Source organism: Falco biarmicus, chromosome 5, assembly GCF_023638135.1.
Source record: "Falco biarmicus isolate bFalBia1 chromosome 5, bFalBia1.pri, whole genome shotgun sequence".
Lineage (NCBI taxonomy): Eukaryota > Metazoa > Chordata > Aves > Falconiformes > Falconidae > Falco > Falco biarmicus.
The window spans coordinates 26,682,776-26,700,712 of NC_079292.1; the positions used below are offsets into that span (position 1 = coordinate 26,682,776).

Sequence of the window (17,937 nt, forward strand, 5' to 3'; positions counted from 1 at the left end):
AATCCCTTCACCTGAGAAGCTAGGGAACTGTTTCAAAGCCAAGTGGGAACAGCACAAACACCAGCAATGAGTCACACAAGTGGAGAACCACTTGGAAACTCAACATGTTTCCCATGGAAATAAGGCTGTTCAGATTTTCACTTCCCTACCAAAAAGTTTAGATTTTATATTTAAATTTTGGATTACATGCATTTGCCCTCTTCTTTTCTCTTTTTTTCTCATAGAAAAAGCTGTCAGAAACCTCCATTTATAGGTGAGGTGCAAAGCCAAAAAAAAAAAAAATCTTCAATGGCAACCATTTTAAGTAAAACACAACAGCAAGGACACACTGAAACTGAGAAGCTTTTATTAGAAAAGCATGGAAGCTTTTATTGGAAGAGCATGGGCAGGACCTTAGCTTTCACCCCTCATGTATGGTTTGGGTTGATAAGATCCTGACACCTTCAGGAGCTGGGTCCTGCCCAGGTGGGTTGTGCATTTCGGTCATACCCTTGAGGCATCACAGTTCAAGCAGCACAGCCTGCCTGAGTCGCTGCCGCTTGGAGAGATGGTCAGGAGCCATTCAAGAGCTTCCCAGTCCTGCAGTGGCCTCCCCAAGATGTAGCAAAAAAAAAAAAAAAAAAAAAAAAAAAAAAAGCCCAGGTTCCTTTGATCTGTGGCTGTAGTGATTTATGAAAAAAGACTGTAAAAATCATTTCTAGATGGCAGTTTTCCTCTACTGTCAGATATGCATTCAACATGCAAAAATTAAATGCACTTTATTTCAACTTAATTTTTGCCTTTCAGTGTAGAACGTCTTTCCTGAACTCAAGTGCTTCTTCAGCCTTATCCAGTAAACTCCTGTCAGCTGAACACTATCATGTGGCTGCCCTTATTTGCCCCCCAGTCATGGAAGCACAAGTCACAGGTTATGGTATTAATCCATGCAACCTCTGCCCAAACCTATGAGATTCATACAAGCTCTGAAAGAAAGAAACCACTCCAAAGCAGAGAAACGTCTCTGTGCCACATCCCTTTGATGCCCCCTCCATCCATCCAGCAAAATTTAGATAATAACATATTTCGTGCAGTCACAAAAGAACATACTTTAAATAGTAACCTTGTCACAAATTTGTAAGCATAGCTAAGAAGTGATAATACCTCCCTTTATGTTCGCTTTTGGAACATCTGCTGTCACTGTTGCAGACCATCTGCAGATAGGAAGGTAACAGCAAATACCTCCAAAGTCCCTCTGCTTAATGAGTAGGTAAGGAGTAGCAATCAAAACCAGTGCTGCAGCAAGAGATGCTCGTGCTTCTGTGTTCCCACACATCTAGTGCTTCAGACTAATACCAAGCTTTGTTAATGAATTGGACCTGGGTTGGTTGAAGTTGAACCACTGAAGTCAACATTGCCTGAGAACTGCCTTGCCACTTGTGACAGCATTTCCATAAGCACTAGACAGATGCAGTGTAGCTCAACCACTCTCTCTTTATTCTTTAAAATAGGTTTGTTTTATTTTTAAATATAAAGATCAGTCATTTGCTCCATCTGATGATGCTCTCAGAAGATCTAAATTCATTGCTTGGCTTATTACCAAGCTTTCCTGGGTTTGGAAACAAAGTTCACCTTCTGGATTTTGATGCAGGGCAAGACATCCTGATAGCTTCATGGGGAATTCAACGCAGACAAGCTCAAAGAAAGGAAAGGGCTGAGATGTGTAGAAAAGTGCTTGTTGTATGGGCAGCAGGAGGCAGCTCCATGCGTAGGAGGTGAGAGAAGGCAGCACGCTGGGAGTGGGAGAAGGCTACAAAGAAAGTCAGCTCTGAGAAAGGAGAGTGAGGAACATAAGGAATATCACAGTGTGTGGGATGAGATGAGAACAGAGATGTAGGTTTTTAGAGAACTTTAAAACAATTATAGGTTTTTATCATGGGAGGTTCTGTTTGACTAGATCAGAGCACTTGCTTCCTTGTTGCGTGCCTTGAATTGAAGCTTTCTTTGAAAGAGCTTGCTAACAGTATTCCATACTTTCAATTAACATTTTATTTAAATGCTTTAAGATAGTTTCTAGATATATTAAAGACTTACTGATGAAATCTTGAATATAATTTACATATCTAAGTCACATTAACATTCAATAACAAGACAGCTTTCCAGTATGGAGCATGCCATCAATAGCATCCTTTACTAGCATCTCACTGAATTTCCATAGCTGCAGTGTTCACTTCACATTCAAAAGGCTACAGATTTAGCTGAAAGAAAGGAGACAATGAGATCACCAATTACCAGGTATCTTTTCCACATTTTAGGTTGATGCGTGGCAGAGAACCATTTTAACGTGTACATCATTCAGCCACAACTTGGACATATTCTTCAGGAGTTTTACAAGAGAAACAAGTCAGTTTTTTAATGTAATATTCTTTTCTGTTAAAAAGAAGGGAAGAAAGTGTTCATACCCTTCCTACAAATAAAGCACAAAGTGTCAGAATCTTTGCACAGTACATCTGCACGCTTCCCTGGGGGATTTGTCATTCTAAAATTGTATCTCAGTTATCAAGTCTCAGCACCATAAAGCATATATGGGAGATGTGATAAAATCCCCTTTTTTCAGTCAGGAAATACCACTAAAGGTGGCTGGTGGTTAGAGCAGATATTTTTGGGGGAAGCACATTTTGAGAATTTCTACATGTATGAAAGATTTAAAAAACAGGGTGAGAGAAACAAAAGGTGACTAATGCATTGCATGCCTGAGAGCAGCAGGCCACTGGTGAGCATTGCACAGGCAGTACTGGACACAGGAAAATCACATGCAACTACCTACCTACACTGAGAGGTTCTTGCAAGGGCAGAATAATACCAAAGAAGGGTTTGGTGGAGAATTTGGGCTTTTGTTTTGTGTGTCATTTTGCTTTGGACAGTTAATTTTTCTTATATTAGACTTGATTCACCATAAGATTCATAGACACCATAAATCTTGCAAACCTCTAGAAGGTCAGAAGAAATCAACTTTGATGCATACGGAATACAGGCAAGCAAGAAAAAGAAGAAAAACAAATAAGAAACAGGAATTTGAGGCCTTTCCTTATTTATTGTTTTTGTGAGCTCTAACCATAATTCTTCACATCTGTGCCTTGTCTCACGGAATGAAGTTAATCCAAAGTTGAATTTATAAAAGGAAACATGTTTTCGGTTTTGGTTCATCCAAAGAAAGCATCACAGCTGAAAGTCAGACAATAACTGGACAACTGTATCTCTTGAAAAGGTAGAATATCAAGAAGTCATAAAAGCCCTAAACCCCACAGGAAACAACAATACAAAGCATCTTATTCCTGTGGAAAGACGTTCAGGTAGGGGCCGAGAGGATTTTCCTGCAGGTATTTTTTTCCATAGCTGCCCTTTCTCGACTTTGCCAGCCTTTCAAAGCAGCTGCTAGATAATACCAGGCAAAGAGATGAACCACTGGCTTCCTCCTAAAGAATCTTACGCTGCTGTAAAGATAAACAGCTCCTGCCACATGTTGTCTGCTATCCAGCACCCACCACCAAGGTCCCCCAGCATTCCACAAGTTATTAAAACATCACCTACTTCAGATCAAAATGTGAAAACCCGCATTAAAACAGCAACCCAAACTTGACCACTGGATTTTCAACACCTGCTGGAGCTCTGAGTTTTTTTCAAATGGGTGAATATCTTTAAAATGTCTCTTATGTCCCTCGCACTGTGAGACAAATTCATGATGGAAATTTATTTCCCATTTATGTCACATTACCTGATGGAGCTGCTGAAAAAAGTCAATCACTCACAAGATAAACTGGAAGGGAGAAGAAATGAGGTAAAGTCTCTTGCTGCCTTGCTCTAATATATGGCACTACGAGAAAATACAACTGACAAAGTTTTTCTCAGTCTTAAAATAACTTTTTTTTTTTTTTAATCACCTCCAGTCCTTGCCATTCATCAGACTCCCTGTTTTTTACAGAAAAAAACTTCAATCAATCAATCTTAAACCCCTGCATTAATTTTAAGAGGTTCAGAGACTGGAGAAGTACTGGGGTTGTGGCATGAGTTCATGCATAGCTCAGCCAAATCAATATCCCCTTTAAACCACATCACTCTATTTCACCTTGCAAGTTTTGAAATAGAAGATATAAGGTGCTGCTTTAACTGAATGTTTTTCTTATATGATTTCCCATTTCTGCATGTTCAGTACTATCCTGAGGGATACTGTGGGGTTTTTTTTCCTGCTCCAGCTACTGAACTATTATTTCCACAGGCATTCTCCATAACACAGAGGAAAAGCATCACTACTGCATCATAGCTATAAAAGAAAGCTAACGTGAAATGCCAATTAAGAGTTTCTGCTACTGTATGTTCATAGTGGATTGAACACTTTCTTTGGAAGTAGGAAGCAGCTGCCAAACACACAGCTCTGGACACAACTGTGCAGTTCCTCTCAAGAATAGGTCATGGGGCGAAATCAGTAAATAAAATACCTTCATCATTAATCATTTTCTGAATTTTTAAATCAGCCAGAACATTTACAAGTTGCATGTCAAGTTTCTGTTGTTGCCACCTTTTTTCCTTGTCTTTCCACCGCTCAGCATGCAGCCCGTGCTTTGGTTGCACAAGTTTCTGCTGATGCCAGGGCCGGCTGCTGCACTGAGCCCAGAGCTCCTCTGGGGTCATAGGTGCAATATCTATTCTGTTATTAGAGAAATTACTCAGTGTAATTTCATAGTTCAGCAAAACAGACTTATTGCTTGTATGCGCTGTGTGTGCATGCCTTAACAAGCACTTAAAAGTTTTTCTACTTCTGTTCCTTCATGGAAACATTAATCTTTAACAGCTTTAGAAACATTAGTGAGTGTGGTCTTTTTCTACTTTAATAAGGAATTGCTACCTTGAATATAGTAAGGTTTCTAAGGAGCTGGACTCCCCATCTCTGCTATAAATTCAGAAAGAAAAAAGTGAACTTCATGCTTTAGATAAAAACTGAAAACGTAACAGGTGGCTTTTTTGTAACATGATTACTTTTATTATTACATTCTGAATATTCAGTGTTAGCAACAAACATCTCACCTTGCGAATGCCTTTCCAAATTCAATTGCTTTATCCAAGTTATCTCTGTTTATTGTCTGCAGGGGCAGGACCAGGGAAAAGCAATGCTATTTCTGCAATATTTTATTTTATTTACCCTCAATGAAAATGAGAAGGTCTTTCTTACAGCTGCACAGCCTGTAATGTCAGCTCCAAGCAATCAGCTACAAAAAAACAAAAACAAAAACAAAAAAACCCCACAAAAAACTACAGTCACTTTTGCAGGTTTAAAATTACAAACAAAAAAAAAAGAAAAGAAAAAAGAAAAAGAGAAAGAAATCAATTCATGTTGTCACAGTCTATCTAGAGTCATATTGTCCCCAGCCATTGATACAGAATGAGAACATCTGGGGATTCAATTACTCATGACATGAAAAAAATATTTCATTTTTGTTACATAAAACTTCACTTGTAGGAACTTCTGCTTACTTCACCATGTGATCCTGGAATGCAAGCTACCATTGACTGAAATAAGCCACAGCCTTCTTTGCATCCACGAGCACAATAGGGCAGGTGCCTCTGTACCCCCCAACAGAAAAATCTTAATAAAGAAAATAATTTTTTTAACTTCTAGTTAAAAGATGAGGTCCTGGGCACCAAGCCCTAGTAGATTTCCTAAATGTCACAGCTACCTTTTAAGAACTTGAATTAATAGCCTGATTCAGAAAAGCACACTTGCCCTTTGAACCAGTCAGGGGCACCTGCAGTTGTCCAGTACTTTTGATTAACCCAAACTGTGTATCTAAATAGTATTAGTAGCCCTTTAGGCCCTTATTTTAAGCTTCCACTTTATCATTCTCAGTTCATGTTTCAAGAAGATGCTACCAAACCCAAGTTTCTATGTGTGTTTCTTCTTTTTTGATCGAGTAGATATGTCTTAGTCACAAAGTCGGGATCAAATCAGATGATATTCATTTCATAGCAATGAGTAAGCAGCAATATTCATGCTAAAATTACACTGACTTGTGTAATCACTTTGACATCAGCAGGACTATTCTCCAAAATTAGGCACGTGAACCGTTGTGAGATTAGCATCTAAAAGTTCGGAAGCAAAACAATCAGAAAGAGTTGAAAGTCAGTTCTCTATTTTCTTTTAGGTGAAGCCTAGTATCTTTTTTTCCCCTCCTTTCTCCACAGACATTCATTAAGATTAGATTATGGCAGACACGATCTGCATCCACTCTACAACATCATGGCTTTGCTAAGGTTTAAATGTTCCTTGCAGAAAATGGTGCAAAAGCTGTAAAAATTCCAAGGGTCTGAATGAAAAATATTTCCATCATAAGCCAGCTAAGAGAAGCGCTGTGCCGGCACTTTGCTGTTGTAGAAGTGCTGTGTAGGGCACAACTTGCAAAATACGTTGGGAGAATGTACACAGAAAGTGGGGTAGGTCCTCAGTGGCTCCAAACCAGCAAAACGTCACCGCTAGTAAGAGAAGCACTGCTACGAGACACTGCTCCGAACATGAGTTTGGGGCTCACGTTCTTCTGCTGCTGACCACAGAAAATCTTTCAGGGCTGCCCGCTTGTAATGGCGAGACACAGACAGGTAAATCTGCATCATCTCACAGGAGGAATCTCAAGTCAGTGCCCTCAAAAAATAAAAATCAGTTACCAATTACTGCTTGCAGGTCTTGCGCCTGGCTTTATGTAACGTATTTAGTCTCACTGTGATCATTCCTTTTTAAAAACGTGTAACATTTATGGACTCCAGTAAAAATATTTTTAATATAACATAGATGATGTATAAATTGTTAAACTTGAGCAGTGGGGAATATGTTGGGTTCTTGGGTGGGTTTTTTTCTAAAACCTCTTGAAATAATTCACTAAGAATTGTCTAAGTTTTGCTTGCAATTCATAGCGAATCTTTTGGAATTTTTGTAAATGTTACAATGCTATTATTTCATAAGTAAAAGCGATGTTCAGAAGGCAGAGGATGCTGAAGAGAGCACTAAACCAGGATCTCTGCTGCTGTAGGAGCATCAGTGCCAGTTTCCTGACACTGTTCCACCCATGTATCTCACTACTGCTTTTCTGGGACCAACAGTAAGGACGATACACAAATAATCCTGTATATCAGCAGCTCATTTATAAAACACCCAATACTCCAAGTTATATAATAATATATATATACACCATACCATATGATATGTGCCTTGCCTATGCTGTAGCAAAGAGGAGACAGCTTCTCAGCTCTGCCGTGTTAACAGAGCTCTCCTTGACCTCAGCTGCTGGCCTGCTTCTCCAGAAGCTGATGCGTACACACCTTCACCCCCGACCACAAATGCATATTTATGTGAAACAAAGTTTCATCCTTCGCACTGACTTTCTAAATAATGTTGTTCTCATGATCTTCAGTGCTAAAATAATGCTTAAGCACAGGATACACTCAAATGGCTAACTCGGAGCACAAGTATTTCAACTGAGCTAAGAAATAAAGTGGGGAGGGGAAAAAGGTGTATTATAAAGTGGTTTCCTTTGCTGTTTCTTACACAGGAGTGACCTCTCAAAACCCACTTGTAATGGTCCTTTTCTCTATCCTCATTCAAACTGTTGTTCAAAGGCTCTTTTGAGCAAACCCAAGAAATGCCATTCCCATGTCAGTCAAATGTTCTCCACAGACCAACGTAAATTTAACTTAAACCAGTAAGATATTGCAGGGCTACTAAGTGGAACAGGTAATGAACCTAAATAACTGCTCAGTCTTATTAGTGTAGCCCTCATATACCTTCCATTTTTCTTCAGGCCCTGCTGCTTAGCATTCGTACTGCCTGATTTGAGACTAAAATTAGATTATAGGAACACATGCCTTTTACGAGAGGTCTTTTTATTTGTTCCATAAAGTATTTAGCACTCTTTAGGCACTGTATAAATAAAAATAATCATGATCTTGGAATTCACCTTCAGGAATGGAAATGAAGAGATCCGAGTCCTTTCATTTCTGCCGTGCATTATCCTTATTGGGTATGTTTGGATGGCAGCACTTTGTAAGCTGAGTTAAAAAGTCACTTGGAAGTCTGGTAAAGGTGAATAACGGGGGGGGGGGGGGAAAAAAGAAAGGAATATGTGTCTAGTTTTAGAGGTTTACAATAGGGAATAAAAATAAAATCCTCAACAGACTTTTAAGATAAAGGTCTGCTGTCAGATCCATTAGCATTTTTGAGGGATGCTAACAACTGCTGGTGAAAAATGGTTGTGGGTTCAAAACCCAGGTCACTGAGTAAAATCACTTACACTTGTTTTGAGATTCAAAGGCTACATATAATTAGGAGCTGTTTCAAGACTGCGAGCTGTGATTTCTGAGGACTCTGCTCTGTGAGAGGAGTTACCATCTTCTGGGTCAGAGCCATATCAAGTCCAACAATCATTTTTGTCTGACTTTCCACCCCCCTTCTCAGGGTCTATATTTAGGAATTCAGTACCAACTATCAAAAGTTTTTTGAGGTTAGACATGCCAATGTCCTCAAAACTCCAGTAGGCATTGCCTTACGTCACTTGGCACTTTAACACCTATAAAACTCAGGCTGCTAGAACTCACCTTAAATTAAAGCTATCATCAGGTGAAACATCGAGCCTACACTATTCCCCCAGGCTCCACTTTCAGGCAATGGAGAAAGAAAAACAATTCCCCAAGGTTATTCACCCTGTCCTGAGATGAGGCACCTATTCTCTTCATTTCTTCCCTGGTTCTTCAGACTGAGGACATTTGTGATAGCTAAATTTAGGCAATGTAAATCCTGCCGTTGGTATCTTAGTAATTTTTGAATGCAAGACATCAGTAAGCACATATGGATAATCACCTCTATGCTCCTTAGGCTCCTCTTAAGATTTTAAAAATATCTCTTCAAAAAGGGATCACATTGCACATAAGTGTGTTTTAAAATTAACATTAGCTGTAAAACTTATATTTCAAAATGGATGTAAAACAACAACAACAAAAAAATGCCAACAGATACTAGAAGGAATAACTCCATGTCACATTTTAATGATATTGAAGTTTTACTTAGAAAAAAATAAAAATCAGAATAGTGGAGAGAGTACTTGTGTAGTATTTCCTCAAAAAGCCCAGATTCACTTACAGTAACATCAAGCTTGTTACTATCCCAAATAATTACTGTAATTTGTATTACAGCACCAAACATCAGGGTATTCCTATACAGCACACACAATGGGTAATAACAGGTGGCCCTGCTTGCAGTACTGAAAAAACAGCTCAAAGGTTAGATGGAAAAAATTAGTATTTTGAAATAAGCATCAGAGGCATAGAGAAAGGTCAAACATAAAAATAATTAAAAAAATTATTAAAGGGAGTGATTAGTTAAATTGAAGTCTCAATTTAAAATAATGATTTTCTTCAGAAAATAGCAGGCATCCAAATTATGGAAAAACTGCTCTTTAAGACAGTTGACTTGAGAGCATTTAAATATCGAGAGCTGGAATCTTCTTCTTTTCTTTTTAACGATGTGGCTGTAGAAAAGATACAAGGTATCATTTCCAAAGACTAACTCTGGTTAGCTGCATATAATTTGACATTCAAGAAGTTTTAATGTTATCAGCTACCACTGCCTGCCACCTGGGATGAGCAACATTTTCTTGACCTATTATTTATATGTCTCTAAACAAAAGTGAGTTTTGATAAGGGGTTTGGATGTGGAAAGCAGAACTTCTCCATTAGAAGAGAGGGTCACAAATGGACTATGCCAAATCCCTGCTTTATTTAAGGGAGAATAAACCTTCGGTAAATATTACATCAAGGTAAGGAAAATTCCGTTGTAGATTGGCACAGACACATGTATGGTGTAGGTGAACGGGTGTTGAAGCCTGCCATGACTGGCAAAGCAGCACCAGTAACATGAGAGGACTTCCACAGTATATAAAACATGAGGGGCAAAAGTTACAACCTGGTGTTCTGAGAGAGAAATTGCTCAGCAGAAGACCTCAACTGGAAGGGAACCAGGACAACAAACACAGAAGCTAACACCAGCTCCCACCACCCAGGTAAAACCAGTTTAGACAGCAATTGAGATGTCAAGTAGGTCTTATAGTCCATGCCCCTATTACTGTCAGGGAAAAATCCTTTTCATTTTATAGTAATTAAAATGCCCATAGATGTTTTATTAATTCACTCTACAGAGCCACATAGATTTTATAATTCATCCAAGCACTTACAAGTAGTTACTTGTGTTAGGCTGTCAAGACAGAAATGATTCAAAACCTTGTGTACTTAGCTCCTTGGAAGACATATCATTCCCTAACACAATGGTATGAGAAAGACTGCTGACAGTTAGTGATCAAGAGATTTCATTTTGCTTGTCATATGGTGGGTTGTCAACTCTTTTCCCTTTAGATAAAAGCTTAGTTGCATTAGATTTAAATAATGGTGAAGTTGCACGTTAACAGTTTTCAAAAGTACCAAAGTGACTTCAATACTTAAATTCTATTTTCAAAATGCTGTAGCCATGCAAGAACATTAAGTCTCTACAGTAAATGGAACTTAAGGCATTATTACAGGAATTTATGGAAAGGTGGAGAATAAAACCCCTGCTCAAGGGGACTTAAAATTTATACCCTATTCCAGACCACTCATTTAAAATATACAAAGTCTGTAAGTTATTACAACTCTAAGACAAGCTAAAGATTTAAATTTCCATTTTGAACATACTTGGTTGTTTTTACATCAGTGTATCCATGCCATTTTATTGCCAATTTCCTCCCACCCTTCTAAAAAAATTGCTAAATGACAGTTTTAAAGATGGCCTTTACCTCAAAATACAAGTTTTCCTGACTAATGCTCAAGACTTAAGCAGGGGCTGCAATGATCTTTCTACATTTTTTTCTATGAAAAAGATCTATGCAAATTATTCTCTTGAATTTTTTTTTTTAACAGTAAACAAGAACAGCTTAGAGGAGGAAGTGCCTGTTTAAATGTTACTCCCACCCTGCCCCCCCCCAAGTGAAATGCAAAATCTAGCCACTACATAAAAGCAGAAAAGTGTCCCAGCTTTTACTTCTGTTATGATTATTAACCTAGTATTAAGCAAATAAACAATCCATGCGGTTAGTCAATATTTAAAATATTTGTTCTTCTTTAAATATAAAGTAACTTTTGCAGAAACAAACAGAAGTGGCTAGAGACTGAAATAATTCCTTTGATATTGAAGCTGAGTATTTTCTCATTTAAGCTACAAACATCATCTCCCTCATGCCCACAGGGCTTTTGCACTGTGCTTGAGCACTCCACCTCATTAATTTACTGCTCCCCTCAAACCGCTTTGCTCTGATCCTGGTCTGTGAAAGGGTGGTTACAAGCTTAGGTACCACAGGATGTTAGGAGCTTATCTGCATTCATTAATTGTTCTGTATCACATTTAAATGGTGAATTTCTCAAGTTAAGCTGTATTTCCTCTAATACTTCTAGTTTCGCCTGTTATCACAGGTTCCATCTATGTAATGTTGAGAGCAAATACAGTTTGAAATAGGACTGCCATAGCAGCTATAGAACATCTAAAAGCAAAAAAAAATAGGCCAGTCCTTTATTAAATTTTAAAGTATGCCTTCACTACACTCTTGTAAAGATCCAAATAGGGTATTCAAATCTCTAGAGATCACCAGTATAATTTCTTTATCATGTTCCATTTAAAATTTAATTATGTAGTCTACAACAAGAAGTATCTGAGTACTCTAAATAGGTCATGCAATGAACAACTTAATATTATTATAAAGTTTTCCTTGTGAAGATCTGTTCTTTGATGTGCTGTTACACACAAGAAGCCCTTCTTCGAAAAAAAACAATATACATTCATAGATGTCATTTAATATAAAAATTGTAAAACTTCTTTATCATATTTTAAGTTAAATTTTCAATTCCTTCTCTAGCCTGAACTTCCCCAAACCATCAGAAATAACAGGGAAATTAGAACTGACACAATATAATTGTGCTGAATATTTTTATATTTTTCTACAGGCAAAGTTAATCTATTAGCTTTCCACCAACTCAGATTTTTCTACTTTTGCCTATCAATGACACACATTCTTTGGTGGCAAGAAGGTAATTTCTTCTTCCTCTTAAATATAATCATTAGAGAACAATCAGCAGTATTTAATGGGGAATGACTACATTAAAAAGTCCCCGTTTACCAAGGCACTGTGTTATATTTGCTTTTTTTGAAATGCACATATGTAACTTCTCTTGGTTACTATAGGAGACAAGAAAATAGTCAAAATAATCTCTTTTGTAACTTCTGACTATTTACAGGGATTTGGGGAGCAAATCCCTAAATTCTCTTTTTTAATGCAACTATGTAAAATTCAGAAGGAGCTTTTGAGAATGTTTTTAATTTTTTTTTTTCTTTTTTTAAGGATAAAAAAGAAAAAAATAGTGCCACTAGTGCCTAAACCTTCCTGAAAGTCAGACAAAGTATTCCACGTACAGACACATCTGCTCACACTTACATCGCGTGCAGTGAAAACCCTTTCACCAGGTTTACGAATGCTTGAAATGGATTTGATCAGTCCTGGCCACAAATTGATCCACAACTCATTATTGCCCTGAGAAAAGGCATCATATTTGCCTGCACAGGTGAGAGTTAGATTTCTAGTACACAGAGGGCTTTTTCTGCCCCACTGGACAAAATATAACCAGCACACTATGGAAAAGTGTTTATTAGTTTCATCATTTCAAGGTGAAACACCTAAAATGTTATATGCTATAAAGTAGTTGCAGAGTGAAGGTGGAAGATGTGGTGTTGGTGTGGAAATTAGACTGTTTCACTGTTATGAATTAATAATAGCAAAATGGTTCACTTGAAGTTTGAAAGAAGAACAAAAAATATTAGATTAATACATCACAACATAAGATTAAAACCCTGCAAGGAACTGCTTGTTTAGAGAAATGAAGTAACAGGTGAATCCCCAAGAAGGCTTGAGGACTAGCCAACCTGCACACAGCTGTAAACATTTGTTTTAAATCAAGACAAGATCACTGGTTTTAATATTTATAACACAATTACAATTCCTCGTGCACAGTGCTGGTATAATCTGATTTTCACCTGTGACATCTTGCCACAGCTGAAATTAAAGCCTTGTGGTAATAATTCAAAAAACACATTTAGGCAATCATTAATGGCAAGTATGAAACTGGATGTTTATTCAAGAACCCATCTCTCTCATTTTAACTTTAATTTAAAGTGAAATTCATTTCTGCAGTAAAAGGACTTCATGTTTCCAGTGTATTAGTCATATAATACCTAATCAATTGCGGCATGCAGTCAAACTGGAAATATTTTAGCACTAAACCAAGTAAAAGATTCAGCTAAGTGTTGTTATTGACATTCCCAATCAAGGAGACAGCTGCTCTGTTGAATCCCTGGTTTAATTTTATTTTTTTTAATACGTATTAAGAATTTCAATTAGTTTTCAATGAAGGTGAATAAAATCTTTTACATGTCAGGTAGGCCTGATCACTGGTCAGCACTTCAAAGGCTTGGCAAAATTTCACCAGAATATTTGCTTGCACAACTGAGGATATAAGTGATGGTATGTCTTAAAAAGAAACGTATCTAATAAATGAACAACTGATATAAATCACGCAAATTTCTACCCACAGAAGAAAGTAATACCTTACAGAGGGGGGAAACTGCATCATGTAGAAAGAAAAACTATGTTTTTACAGCTTGTCAATACAGACAAGCCAACTAATACACACCACAGGCACCAAAAAGGCAGGAAGACATTTTTTTCTCTGCCTTAGAAGCAGAAATAACTTCCCTGTACTACCATGCTTAAGGAAAACTGACTTTCTTGTTGAAATATTCTTTTTACATTATATATTGTATGAACTACAATGCTGGTATTAATCAGAGGATAACAAAAACCTGCAAAACCATGACCCCATTAAAACCCCCTGTTCCTCAGAGAGCAAAACTGGTGGCAGAAGATGCAAGATGACTGAGAGCACCATTATTTCTCCTCACCAAGCATCTCTGCTAAGTGACAGGTTACCATACGAGATATTTTTTTCCCCTTCTCTCCACCCTTTTCTTTATCTGCATGATTACAGCATTTTATTGCATCCTCTGACAATCTGTAGGCAGGTCTCTCTTCAAAAACCTCTTTTGCAGCCTGGGAGTCTTGTCTAGTTCTATTATTTTATGAAAAGCTTTCTCAGCATAGAAGAATTTGGTCTTAGCTGCTTTCCTGCTTTCCAAATGAAAAAGCCTTAAAATCACACTGTTTTTTCCTCCTGCCTCCTAAGTTTCCCTCCACTCATCCCTCAGGTGAAATTTAAAGCAAGAGCCAAACCACCTGCAACGGGTATAATTGCACAGCTGGAAGGAAGCCACATCTGGGATTTTTCTCATCAGGTGCACAACTGTGTTAAGCCTCAGAGCAACTTGGATGTGTCACTTTAAGCTCTGTACTTTTGGTTGTGCCAGTATTTCACAGCCCTTTGTCATGCTCTGTGTGTTCCCCTCCCTGCACCCCCAGTTCTCAGTATCCCAGTAGTTTTCCTTAGGAAAAGGATCATGTTCTGGCTCAAAAGGTCGTGCTTCTTTCAGCACCTTCCAGACATCGATACACAGATGCAGTTCAGAACAACTTGCTTACCTTGGTAATGTTCCAGATAACTCTGTGGCAGTCTCTCTGAAAGACACAAAGCGAGGGAAAATTAGCTTCTGTTTAAAGAAGCTATAAAATTTTAAAGATACCTTTATACTGCTTGTGTTTTATAGGAGTGCAGACACATATACGCAGCTTTATATGCAAATATGTTGCTTGCGGATGTGGTATCCGCACGATCATATACAAAAGAATGTGAAAAACAGATGATGGAGTGTGATCTAAGGATTTCATCAGAATAAAGTTCTCAATGGTTCAATTACTCATCTTTTAGGCATAAAATTATCACCATTTCAAATGCCAGCTCTGCATGATCCTACATAGCCAAAATGTAGCACTGGGCCAATTTTCCAGTGGAAAAAATTCCCTTTTTTCAGTGCTGCAGCAAAAGCAATATATTAGACAGATTTATAACCATGTCATGCACTGAAAAAAAAACCATGTTAATGTTAAATCTTCTTACACTGGGTTTTAGGTAATACTTATTTTCCAAAGATGTGATTATTTTTTTTACTTGTTTGAATCTGTTTTGTAGGTTTGCAATTACTTTGAGGGAAACTAAGTATGAGATAGTGAAAGTGGTCTACTGTAACCGGCATGTCACATTAAAGCACAATTAAATACATTATTATTACCTATGCACACAGCCCTTAAAATACATCCCAGATCTACAACCACCACCATATGTCCTTGCTTCCCTCCCCAGCACGTTTGCTTCGACTTTCTCCAAACACCAGGAAAACAGCTGGATAGCTCCCCGTTTCTCCTTTCTTTCCCATGTATAATACTGAAAAAAAAAACCAGAAAGGAGGCATTAAGGTGGCTTATTTACTCCACTTGAGCAGAGGTCCATCTCATCGCACACTTTGCTCACCCGGTTATGAAATCCCCGTCCTATGTTTATGTTTGCTGCATGGAAGGCAGCTGGTTAGTTCATATACTATTTGTTTCAGCTGAGATCCAAATGGCAAAATTTCACATCTGTAGCTTTGAACTTGAGGTGTGGGACAATTCTCACCATAATACTCTCTTCTCCTTGTTTACAGTTGAGGAACAGAAAATCTTCCATCCACTTTTACACGCAGGGGAGGTGGTGGTGGTGGTGGTAATGGTGGTAATCTAATCTTTTTTGGGGGGTGGAGGTAATTAAGACAGGTCTCAAAATCTTCCTTGCCTTAACAATTCCTAAAACCATGGACCTAGTGATATCTAAGTATGAAACCAAGCCTACACATTTTTGTTGTGAGGGTATAAACCCTATAAATACAGTTTGAACCCCCAAGCTTATTGTCTTTATGACTCCACAGAGGAAATGAAAAAAAAGAAAAAAGGAAGATAGTTTTGAAGGCTCTTGTAGAGTTTTACCATGCTCTGAAGCCACTGTTTTTTGATGGGGCAGCTAGAGAATTATTATACTTAAACCCACAATAATTCAGAACTCCTCTTTAGTTCTGGATCCCCCATGCTTTTTAGCACTATATGAACCATGAGCAGTTACAAGGATCTTGGTCTTTTAATTATTGATTATTATTTTTTTTTATTGAGCACCCCACAGTGACACCCAGGCTTTTTCCTTAATGGTTACACTGGCAATTGTAGACTCCATTACAGTGTCAGAGAAGATAAAATGGTCACTCTAAACATGCATGGCTTTGCATTTTCATTGAGTCTCTATCTTCAAGCTGTGCAGTTTGCCTGTCACAGAAGGTTGCCTTAAACCTCCCAGTGTTTTGCTTCAAAAGGCACAAATCAGAACCACACTCAGGGGTTGCAAAGAGGAATAAGCAAAAAATAAAAAGTTGGCTCACACCCTTTTCTTGCACACACCGTTCAGCAAGATATTTAAGCCCTCTCAGAAGAGCCAGCTCCCACCCTGGCAGACTGGTACATACTCAGCAGGTGCCTGTGATGAACAAAGTCCATGATGTAAATGACATCAAAGGTGAGAGCCAGGAGCAAGAGGAAGAGAATGTAGAGATAAGAAAATGAAATTAGAGTGGAGCAATACAGACTTGGCTTCTATGGGGTAATTTGATACAGCTGTACATTTTAGATATTTTATTTTCATTAAGCTTCTGCACACTGGTATCATACCACCTCATTTTTCAAGCCCTACTCATGACTTACACAGTTCAAAGAATTAGCATGACGTTTTCTGTAACCTATTAAAGAACCAGATCACTAAATGGTTCCAACAGCCTGGAAATTTTTCCTTTCCACCACTAATCACAGGCATCATCTCCTTTCACTGAAATGCTTTTCTGGGGAAAGAACCTGGACTAAAAAGTCAGTCCGGGTGTTGCTTTGTGTCTTCTTCTAAAAGGACTCCCTAGCCTTTAGCTACCTATTATCACTCTAATAACAGAATAGCACAAACCTTATTGCTTTAGAGTATGGGAGCATATTTTATAAAATAGCGGTTGCTCATCCAGTTTGAAGAAACAACCAGGCGAATTGCAGGGGGGTATTGCAAGAAGCAGAAGAAGCTGGGTTTAAAAGGGGATGCTAACCTGGAAACACACTGTCATCTTCTGAGCAGAGCAGTAAGTGACTGGTGCATCTAAATTTCTACAGATTTTCATTTTTGTTAAATAACCCTTTCTACAAGAGCTGCTGGCATTATGAAAACAATTATTAAATAGTCAATACGGTGGTAAAAAATCTGAATGTGATCAGAACGTTAAACAAAGACACTGCAGGCCTTTAGCATATACATTTTAAATGAAATTAATTGTGTTGCCAGTTTCACATTTGGTCAGACCGTATTCCTGTTGTAAACAATAATATGTAAGGTAAAGATTTTTGAAGTACGGATCAAGCTCAAATAAAACTCTAAAACTCACAAGTAAAAGAGAAGTCTGATTAGTTCCCAACTATCCAAAGATTTCACTCTTTCTCACCAACTCAGTAAACATTTAAACCATGTAAAAAAAATCAAGAATCCCTTTAGATTATTAAACGAAACCTATTACTTTCCTAGAAAACAAACACAATTATCCCAGCAATGTCACTGGAAATACATGGTACACGGAATGCTGAAGATGGTTAATGTCCACTGTAAGTGTCCTATAAATATCAGGAATTGAAACACTGCTCTATAAATATTTTTCATGGGAGTTTAAAAAAGAAAATCTTATGGAGCAAATTACTCACCAAGAAAACCCTTAAAGTTTACTTAAAGATAATGGGTACTCATTCTGCAGTATTTCAAGAAAGTGAAGCTAGACTTATACAACCAATTTTC

The 17,937-nt window shown here is 37.8% G+C and overlaps 1 protein-coding gene across 3 annotated transcripts in view; it reads right to left on the bottom strand.

The window, feature by feature from the left end:
• CELF2 (CUGBP Elav-like family member 2) overlaps positions 1-17,937 on the bottom strand; it is a 376,801-nt gene that overhangs the window by 294,372 nt on the left and 64,492 nt on the right. For all 3 annotated transcript variants that reach the window (XM_056338914.1, XM_056338917.1, XM_056338911.1), the window contains one exon: positions 14,682-14,717. In XM_056338914.1, the coding sequence (XP_056194889.1) occupies positions 14,682-14,717 (36 nt within the window). Of the gene's footprint in view, positions 1-14,681; positions 14,718-17,937 lie in introns of those variants that run through there.